General features: G+C 42.0%; 1 protein-coding gene across 1 annotated transcript; it reads right to left on the bottom strand.

Moving 5' to 3' along the window:
* Positions 1-2,599: 2,599 nt before the first annotated feature.
* On the bottom strand, positions 2,600-10,218 carry COQ3 (coenzyme Q3, methyltransferase). The gene is made up of 7 exons (XM_048493999.1): positions 10,030-10,218; positions 7,739-7,850; positions 6,828-6,980; positions 5,814-5,913; positions 4,773-5,015; positions 3,707-3,866; positions 2,600-3,177 (listed from the first exon to the last, which is right to left on the bottom strand). Exons 1-7 carry the CDS (start codon positions 10,145-10,147, stop codon positions 2,990-2,992), a joined length of 1,074 nt encoding a protein of 357 aa, XP_048349956.1. The 5' UTR covers positions 10,148-10,218; the 3' UTR covers positions 2,600-2,989.
* Positions 10,219-10,617: the final 399 nt, after the last annotated feature.

The following is a 10,617-nucleotide window of genomic DNA, read 5'->3' as shown; positions in this document are numbered from 1 at the left end:
GGGCATGCGGATTGCGGTGGGTGGGGGGGAGCAGTGCCGGCCGGTGGAGAGCCGAGCCCCAATGCTGCTCTCTCCTTGCAAAAGTGGCGCTCCGTGCGATTGGCTCGCGCTGTTGTGGCTCTTGCGGCTTCATCCCTGCAGCTTTTATTGCCTTCGCCTAGGCCACGCCACGTGACTAGGCTCTAGGTGAGGGACCGAAGGTAAATACACGCCCAGCGTTTGCTTTTCAAAATGTTTTCGCTCTCGTTAAACAAAAAAGTTACAGAACAGGATGTGGTTTTAGAAGCATGAGGAGCACCGCAAGTGTCCACTTCTTCCAGGGACCACTTTGGCAACGGATTGTGGCATGCTGCCAAATCCAGGGAAGACCCCTGGTTCAGAGATGGAATATTGTCCTTGCATGCAAGCAATTAAAGAGATATGAAAGATTGGAGACCTTAGGATGAGACACAATAGACCAGGCACTATGGAGTCCACCAACACTTTTTCTAGTGCCACCAAGTGATACTAGGGCTTTTGCCTAGTACAGTTTCTGATTGGCTGTGCAGATTTTTGTGTTTAAAAAAATGTTTGGCGGATGCAGTAGCTGCTATCACAGTATGAAGAACTGCACTATGTTACTGAATGTGTCAATCATTGTGTGGCTGGCTCCACCTCCTGTGGCAACCATTTTGTTATTGCACCCACCATGCCTTGTCAGAATTCCAAATGTGCCCACAGGCTCAGAACAGCTGGGGACCCCTGCAGTAGGCACTGTTGCCTTGGTAGACCAGTGGTATGAATCAGCATAATGCAATGTTTGGTGCTCCTTGGTGCATATATTTTTCTCATTCACAACACCCGTATCCCTCCAGAGCTGGCAATTAGAGGATGCAAGAAGAATCACACAGAAAGCTACTATAACCCAACTCCTCTCTGGATTAAAGATCCTTCCCCTTCCCCAGTATGGCTGCCTGCAGCTGAAAGGGACAGATTCAAATAGAAGCACGAACATCAGATCATTCAGTACTTAACACTGTCACCATTGGAGAAACACATGTGCATAAAATGGTATCCTACTCTTCGCTCTTTTCAACAGGCTTGCTAGGTGTTTGGCATAAAGTGTCAAGAAGTCTTACTGCTACAAGAGGAAATGTTACCATCTTCCATAGAGCACTAGTGTGGTATAGTGGTTAGAATATCAGACTAAGATCCAGGAGACCTATATATGAATTCTAACTCAGCCATGTAACATTACTGAGTATTCTTCAGCTTGATCTACCTCCTAGGGCTGTTGTAAGAAAAAGAAAGGGAGACATATTAGTCCTCACTGGGGGGGGGGGGTGTAGGGTTACAATGAAGTAAATAATATAGTGAGCAGGTGGCTTTTGCTCACCTTTTAAAGGAAGATAAGACTATATGTAAATACTTTATCTCTTTGTAATACATGTTTTCAAGTGTTTTTTCCAACCCGCCACCTCCAGTGGTGTACAGCTGCCCTAGACTCTCTTTCACAGATGCAGATGTGAAATGGTTCAAGTATAGTGTAAATGCCATACCAAGGTCAGCAGCAAAATTGGCAAGAGAAGTCTAGAGAACCAACAACGTACAGGCATGCATGTCTAGAATCTGTCTAAAAAATGTAAGGTAGGGAAATAGGCAAGTTAGTGTTTCATCAGTCAAGGTTTTGCTTATGCCTCACCTCCCAGTTTAAGTACTAGTACATTTAACTGTGCAATCCAAATTGGGGGGGGGGAGGGGCAGAAGCAGAAGAAGGGGTTGCACCAGCAGCCCTGCCACCAGCACAATGCAAAGTGGCACAGATGCCGGAACAGAGAGACTTACCATGACAGCTGGCCACAGCAGCACACAAACCTGAAAGTTTGGCTTAGTAGCAGCAGGCTTCTGCCACAACAGCCTCCATCAATTGTCCCAAAGGACTTTTGGCCCAGGAATGCCTCCTACCCCAGCAGCTGATCTATTACACCAAAAAGGGTGGTGTAAGTCAGTGTTTCTTATGGGATTTCTCAGGCAGATTTTTTTCCCCTTCCCCATGCTGCCTGAAACCTCACTGGAGGAGGCATGAGTATGCTGCTGTGGTGCCATCCCTAGCCACTGCTGTATCCTCCCCCCCTTTTTTGATTGGCCCATCCAACCATTCCAACCATTTTTCTGTAGCCAAGACTTATAAAGATACAATTTATGTGTCACTAAGACCCTGACTACAGATTACAAGCAGCCCTTAGGACCCAGCAAATAGGTGGGTTCACTATATAACCCAGAAGCTGGATCTGAAAAGGTAGAGCAACTCCCAGGCTGGCAGACAGGCGATCTGAAATTCAGAGTAATCAGTTTTTGTGTCCTACCATGTATTACTTTTTGAGAAGAGGGATATCACTGCACATTGGGGGTAGAATAAGTACCTTATTCACATGAATATGGAAGAAGAATGTAAATGTTAAAACAGCTCTGATTTCATCTGCACACTGAATCCATCATCATTAGTTATTAATGGTGAGGTGTAGAATTAATACTACAAGAAACATGAGAAAGATTTTTTCCCATTCAAGTTTTTAAAATATTGAAGCTAGTGAATTTGGATAACATGAGTGACATAGGCTGATATAAATAATTTCATTTTATGCCAAAAACATCCACAAAAAGTATTTGACAACATATAGATTATTCTTTACAAACACGGCACCACTAAAAGAACCAGTCCATGAACAGCCAGTCTCTTCTAACAGTTTGCCCCAAATACCTGATCAGTAGATACACAATTGACTTCTTATTCAGGATAACCCAAATGAGAACTGTTCATTTGTTACCATAAAGAAAGAACAATTCTTCTCCCTCAAGACTGCTCTGGAACAGGCAGGCAGACACTCTTTGACATCCAGCACTACAAACACAAGGCTATTCATTCCTTGCTGGTTTATTATGACAGCCATTTATGCAAATGTTCCTCTGTCTTCCAACTTGCCACCTGCCTCAAATACTGGTTCCAATACTAGCTTCCGTTTGGAACTGTACTTTGTCTGTCTGTCTCCAGAGGTGACTCGCTTGGACTTGACTGTTCCTGCACACTGCACTTCACAGCATGGAGGGCATAGTTAACGCTAGTGGTTCCAGTCCAGCTCCAGGATCCAAGGAGAGGGTTGTATAACATTCCTTTCACTGTCTGGACTGAAAAACCATCTGCAAGAGGAGGGAGAGAAGCAACCATTGATACAGGACTCAAGCATAGTCATCTGCACTTGTGAAACTCCCTGCAGCCTTGAATAGGCAGAATGATCAGACTGCACCTTCCCAACTGGCTTTAGCACAATATGGAGCACTGTTCCTAGGAACAGCGGCAAGAACAGCAAACAAGAGCAGAATCATGGGCGTTAGACCACTCACCTCCTGCCACTCACTAGCGGCTGGACCAGAATGTCTTCTAAGCTCACTAGTTTCTCCATATATCATATAAAGTCAGAATTAGGCAATATCTAGTTACAGTCCATTTTTTCTGGGAGAGGTTTAACTATGTCCCTCCAGGAAACAATCTGCAATCCACTGGGGGTCTTGTTCAAACCATTCTGCTCTTTAAGGATCTCACAAAACTCACCAGATAACTGTTCGCAATGCATTTTCTTGACTGCATCTCTATTATGGCAAGGTCATCAGCAGCTACACTTGATGGAAAGCTGTACCTACACTGAATCTCTTTGGATTTAATACTTACTTGATTCTAGGATCCGCTCCAGTTCTTCAGGAGATATGAATTTCTCCCAATCATGGGTGCCTGCAGGAACAATGCCCAGTATTTTCTCAGCAACTACAATGCCCAAGATGTAAGACAACTGTGATTTGTTGATTGTAGTTATGAATATACAGCCATCCGGCTAAATAAATAAAATACAATTTTGTCAACAAGTCATTTCTATAGAAAGCAAAACAACAGTATTCTTTGTGAAAAAGCATACATGGGTCCATCCAAAAGTGTGCCATTCTAGGAAACAGAATGGCTTGAAAAACACTCTAGAAAGAGCATTTTATAAAACAAACTAAAACTGTTAGACATTTAGGTTAACTGTCATGATTCTTCTAAACTGCTAGTCACAATCCTATGCAATTTATTCCACTCTGACTCTTACTATTTTCATTTTGTGTTTATAATCCCTCATTATAAACTTACTACAAAAGGCATACAAAGACATGTTCTTGACAGCTACCTGGCAACTCTAAAATTCCCTTTTCCTGGGGACTCTCCAAAATCCAAGGTTTGTTTTGGGAGACATTTAGATCTTTTAATTCACACTTGTACAGAAACAAGCTGACAAAGGACAACCTTTTTGCACAATCAAAATGTATGTAATTTGGTGTGTGTGTGTTTGGGGGGGGGGGGAGAGGTTAATAATAATATATTGCTACCTGCCCTAAAACCTAAGCTCAAAAACATTCTTGCACCTATCCATTTTATTTCCATTAGATCATTAACTATTTAGCAGATCTAAGTTCAGCATACCTCAGTTAACTGTCTACCCAATATTTTACCAGTCATACACTATCAAATGTTTTATTAAAATAAGAAAGCCACGGTATAAGAGACAGTTTGTCTTAAGGGCAGAGACGAGGTACGCTTGCCTCCTAGTTTGCAGCAATCAGGGGTAAGCCTAGCAGTATAAAAAAGTTGTGGTCACTAATCTGCCATCTACTGCCACTGCTGTTCTGTTGGAGGAACTGTGTGGATAGAAACAGACCAGTACATTAGAATTTTTTGCTTTAAAACTGTTTTGTTAGGAACTCACTTTTAACACTTCACTGCAGCACCTGACAAACATTTCCACATCAGCCACATGCTCTACTACTTCAGAAGCTACAATGATGTCAAAGATTTCCGAAGCTTCTTCCACAAGATCTTCTAGTGAACAGGATTTATACAGTATTCTCTTGGCTAGGACAGGATCAAATGATTTATGCAGTTCAGCTGTTCTGATGTTGTCTTCCAATGGATCAATGCCAGTAACTGAAGCTCCCAACCTACCTAGGGGCTAGTACCACAAACATGTTATTCCTTGCTGTATGAATGAAAATAATTTTCACTTCCACCAACTAGAAGTTTAGCTGAAGTGACAGAACAACTCAATGCAAACTTCAGTATCCTTCCCCAATCCAGAGTCACCACTGATCTCACAAATGTTATTATGCAACTTTTCTTTTTAGATTGATCAAGTACTTAAGATACAAAAACAATATTCAGCATACTGTGCTTAATACATTAGTTAACAGAAGATGTCGATAGAAGTGTGATCTACACAAAGTACAGTACATCTGTCATCAGTAGTACTATCAGTTACTTGGCAGCACTGGTCTTTGCTTCTGAGATTATATTACCTGATTTTGTGGATGTTCTTTATTTTTTTAAAAAAAGTTGAACCACATGTTTTTAATTTTTACCTAAAACAACTTATAAAGTATGCTCCTTTAAGACATTCCTAATATAAAAGTTATAACCATTTACCTATCAAAGTTTGCTCTGAAATTTTACTAAAGCCCAGTAAAACAGGTGGAACAGAGACTTTCCACACAAACTATGCCTCCAACCCAAATGTTTGCCTCTCACATAGTTTTCTACTTCAGTTGCAGAGATTTAGTACCCTGAAAACATTTAAGTAGTGTTCTCCCAAAGTGGTTTTGGGGACTACTAAGTACAATCATCTTAAAATTACAGATAAAATAATCTTGTTATGGAAAGGCATGGGAGAAGTAAACAGACATTATTCTTAATATCAGGTCTAATTCAAATGAAGATTAGAGTCAGAATCCATTACCAAACTGGTAATCTTTACCTCAGTCAACAGTCCACCACCACAGCCAACATCCAGGATCTTCATGCCAGACAGAGGGCTTCCCAGAGGACAATCTCTTCTCATATTTAGAACAATGTCTCTTATACAAAATGCAAAAAAATACTGCTTTCATTAAACCTAATTAGGGCCATGGACTAATAATGGGTTTACTAAAATCTCAACATATTGACTTTTCTTCTAGAAATACTGAATGAATTTCAAGAGCTTATTAAACACGAATGACTAATTGCTGTAGGAAGGGAAGACAATCCTAATATTTCCTTCTCTACATTTGCTGTTGCACCAGAATCAATACAACCACACACACACAAAGCCAGTCAAATTTGCAATCCCACTAATCAAAACTGGCCTCCACTAGCCAACTCAAGCAGTACAGTGGAACCTCAGTTTTCATTGTCTTCGGTTTTCATCAGTTTCGGTTTTCATCTATTTTTTTCAGTGAAAAATTTGTCTCGGTTTTCATCAATTTGCCTCAGTTTTCATAAATTTGCAGTAAGGTGCAGGGGTTTGTGGAGAAAAATCACACGGACAAAGCTGTTGCAGGCCGTGTCTGCAACTTGTTTCATGACAATGTCTTGCCCCATTTCAGACAAATCTTAAAGAAGCGTCAGAAACAGACCTCTTTGGACAGCTTTCTGGTGCGACATTGGTCCACTGGCTCTAAAGCTGGTCCTAGTGTTATCAGCATTAAACATTATGTTTATTCACCAAAAAATGTGTTTTTGGTATGTTTTTTGGAATGCCTGGAACAGATTAATTGGATTTACATTGATTCCTATGGAAAAGTTAGCCTCGGTTTTCATTATTCGGTTTTCATTGATTATTTTCGGATGGATTACCAACAAAAACTGAGGTTCCACTGTACTTGTTTATAAAAATGAACAGCCCAGTTATGTTTGATTACAATTGAGGAGAGGAGACTTCCTCTTATTTTCAGATTCCTTTCTCTTTCAGAAAGAAAAGGCAAAAATTAACAAGATTCTATTATTTTACCGAATAAATGGAACTCTAATATCATTCATGGAATGAAGGGCTGAATAATCTCCATCCTCATCCCACCATTTGTGTGCCATGAGCTGGAACTTCTTCATTTCCTTTGGATCCACTGTTGTGTGAGAAGTGCTGAATAGCTGGATTGTGCAGGATCTAAACAACCAAGCAGGTAGAAACACGAGAATCAGCTAGCTGACATTTAGAAGTTCAAAGAGAATGTTTTTTCCTGAAAAAGAGAAAATCAGCACATCTAGCCAGAGGTGGAGTGAAGGGGACACTGCGTCCAGGGCGCGGGCGCGCTCCACACCCCTGCCACAGTACCGCCCATTCCCGCCATGGTCCGGTCACACCTCCGCCGCTGCTCTGCCCAGGGCATCGTGCCCTCCGCCCGCAACACAAGCAGCAACATTTGCCATTTGCCTGATGACACTAGCAGATGGCAACAAGTGGCAAAGACTACCTGCTCTCCATTTGACAAATGAAGGGTACACCTAGTGCAGGGATGGCTAACCTATGGCACCCCAGATGTTCAATTGGCCATGCTGGCAGAGGCTGATGGGAATTGTAGTCCATGAACATATGGAGTGCCATAGATTGGCCACCTGTGACCTAGTGAATATGGGGAAGGGAAGTGGGCACAGAAGGCATTTTGCCAAGGACCTCCCGTACTTTAGGACATCCCCTATTACAACTTGTAGATCACATGTTAAATAAGTAACAAGTTACATTACTAAGCTTCTTGCTTATTAGGAAATAATTAGGAAAGCGAATAATAATAATTAGGAAAGCTAAGCCAGAATACCTATTTTGAGCTACTGTTGCTCACAATATGGAAGTTGTAATGAACAAAACACGATTTTGTCATACAAATATTGTTCAGTTAGCTGTGATAACTTTTAAGTAATACTTACATTTTGTTCCATACGTCAGTCAAGCTGGCATGTGCACTGTGTGTTAACTGAATTTTAGGTTTCCTAAACAGAACTCCTTGATTTAGTTGAGGAGGCAGAATACAGTGGTTACCTGAATAAAGATAGATTACCTGAATAAAGACACATTTAAAAGAATAAGCTGTGTAACCAGCTTTTCAGACCACTAACTCCTGAAGCTGTTATAGAATCTTTATGCATCTCAATTAACCATAGGTTAACATCAACCTTTGACAAAATGTGTGACAATAACCTCATCCACATTACTGGAATAGTCACAAAAATGTAACATACTGTTTGAATGATGTCTTCTGCATATTTTTTGTAATTTGAGCTTTATTCTGGCTGCCCTGCCTCCAAATTCAGACAGATTTGTTGCAACAGGTTTGTGACACCACTAGCATACTTGTAAAATAACCTTATCAGTGCACGATCATAGACACACACAAACTCCAGTGGCATTTTTGAGATACACTGCCAATTTGCTTTACATATACAACTGAAAAACCAACTTTGGTGCCCAATAGCACAGGTGTTACAAGCTTGGTCCCAATCCTGTCACAGTATTTTGTATGGAGGGTGGGTACAGAGAAATATGATTCCCACCCACCCCCACAAAAAATAGTGAAAATACTATCTGAAGGAACAGAACAAACTACTTGTATGGTTGATTGTAAACACTTACCGGTAAACTCTTTCCCACATAAAGATCAAAGTAGAACTGGAACTTCATCGGCCACATGCTGGACCATCTTTGTTTCAGAATGCTCCACTCGAGTCCTAGTGCCTACCTAGTTCTGTTAGGTAGGCACTATGACCCAAGCAGAGCATTCTAAAACAAAGACGGTCCAGCACATGGCAGATGAAGTTCCAATTCTACTTTGATCTTTATGTGGAAAAGAGTATATCAAGAACAATTCACCAGCATTTTTAAACCCTACATTCCTTTTTGTTTTTTCCTTAATCAATTCAGCCATTTATTTATTTGCATCATTTAAAGGTTTTACATTTTTTTTACTAAGACTCAAGGCACATTATGCAGAGTGAATACAATCAACAGAATAGGACATTCAATAAATAATACAATAAGAATTAAGGTTGTAGAACCAAACAGAAATGTAAAAACAGAGCTGAAACAGAGAGTAAGTATTAACATGACACACTAAATAATGCAAAAAATATGTTGTTGGATCCTAGTTGTAGCAAGCTAAACTCAGTAGTATAGACCACACTCCCTAATAATTTATCCAAGTAACATTATATATCATTTAGTGCAACTCGACTGCATAGAAAAGCCCTCTTGAAAAATTCAGGTTTGCTTCGTTTGCAGAAAGCCAGGAGAGCTTTCCTGACCCTCTCAGACAGGCCATTCTCAGGCAGACCCCACAATGGAGAAGACATATGTATGGGCAGTTGTTGATTCCGACTATTTGTAAGCTGGCATCTGCAGAAGGCCCTCCTCACATGAGCAAAACTGTCATGGCATGCATGGGGCAGACCTGGTCTTGCAGATTTAAGTTTCAAAGGCCATGAATGGTCTTGTATGTGCAACCAATACCTCATATTGAGGGGAGAAACTGATTGGCAAGCCGCTGGCATGACTGTAAAATGACAGTAATATGCATGCTCTGACTAGGGCCCCTTCCACACACGCAAAATAATGCGTTTTCAAACCACTTTCACAACTGTTTGCAAGTGGATTTGGCCATTCTGCACAGTTTCAAAGAGCACTGAAAGCAGTTTAAAGTGCATTATTCTGCATGTGTGGAATGAGCCTAGGTCTCAATAACAACTGAGTGACAACATTTGGCCCCACTTGGAATTTCCTACATTGATTTTGAGGCGAGACCAATGGAATGTATTACAGTAGTCTAGTCTCAATGACACTGTAGCATGGACCCAGGTGGCCAGCTCAGCCTTATCAAGGTAAGGGGCCATCTTCCAGGCTAGGCTGAGTTGGAAGAAAGGCTTTCTGGCAGCTGCATTAACTTGCTTCTTCAGCAATAACTCTGGTTCCATCCAGCAATGCAACAGGTATACATTTTTATGTCCGTTTAGGGCAAAACTTACTTGATCTTCGGCATGGCCAGCAGTCTACCCACAATAGCAGTGACCTTCCTTTCCTCTACAAACGGTCTTTGGAATGGGCGAGGAAAAGGCCCATCCTGACCAACAGAGCAGCAGCGGAAAGCGCCATGGCCGGGAGGGCTCAGGTACACGCAGTTCCCAAAGCAAGGAGCAAAAGACTAGGGCCACGTGCAAGGGTCACTCACCGAGCGCTGCCCGCAGGCTCAAGGTGCGCCCACAGACCGTCCGGCTTGCCGCCATTTCGCTGCAAGAAACCCAGAGCCGCCTGGCCCTCCTCAGCCAGGCGCGACCCCAGCTTTGCATGTCTCCTCACTTCCACGGAACAAAGCCCGCAAACGCAGCGGTGACGCCCGCGACTCCGCTTTCCTCTCCTAACTTACCAACGAGACTTCATGTCTGGGCCTCCACTTCCTGCCTCCGGTTTGTCCGTCGCTGTAAATAGCCCGACACTCATCGAGCCAGTTGCAGAGCCCGGCTGTAGCTCAGCAGAGGTGGCTGCAGGATTTTCTCGCCTCTTACATTCATCCTTTGTGTCTGTGTGCTCCAGTTGGGGTTGTTCTGAACATAATGAAACTAGCCTCAAGCCTTTGTCCTTCACTTGGGAGTGTATCTTGCCTTCATTCCGTTTCTCAAATGTCTGCTTTCTTGCCTTCAGTCCCACTCTACTGTTGTAATCCCAGTCCTATTGCACAGTTCATGAGGTGGTTTATGTTGTTTAGTTGCATTTACAAAAATATATATTTTGCAATCCTCCTTAGTGAGAAAGTTGGCTA

The sequence above is a fragment of the Sphaerodactylus townsendi genome, linkage group LG01 (genome assembly GCF_021028975.2).
Source record: "Sphaerodactylus townsendi isolate TG3544 linkage group LG01, MPM_Stown_v2.3, whole genome shotgun sequence".
Taxonomy (NCBI): Eukaryota; Metazoa; Chordata; class Lepidosauria; order Squamata; family Sphaerodactylidae; genus Sphaerodactylus; species Sphaerodactylus townsendi.
This window is presented reverse-complemented; position numbering and strand designations above follow the sequence as displayed.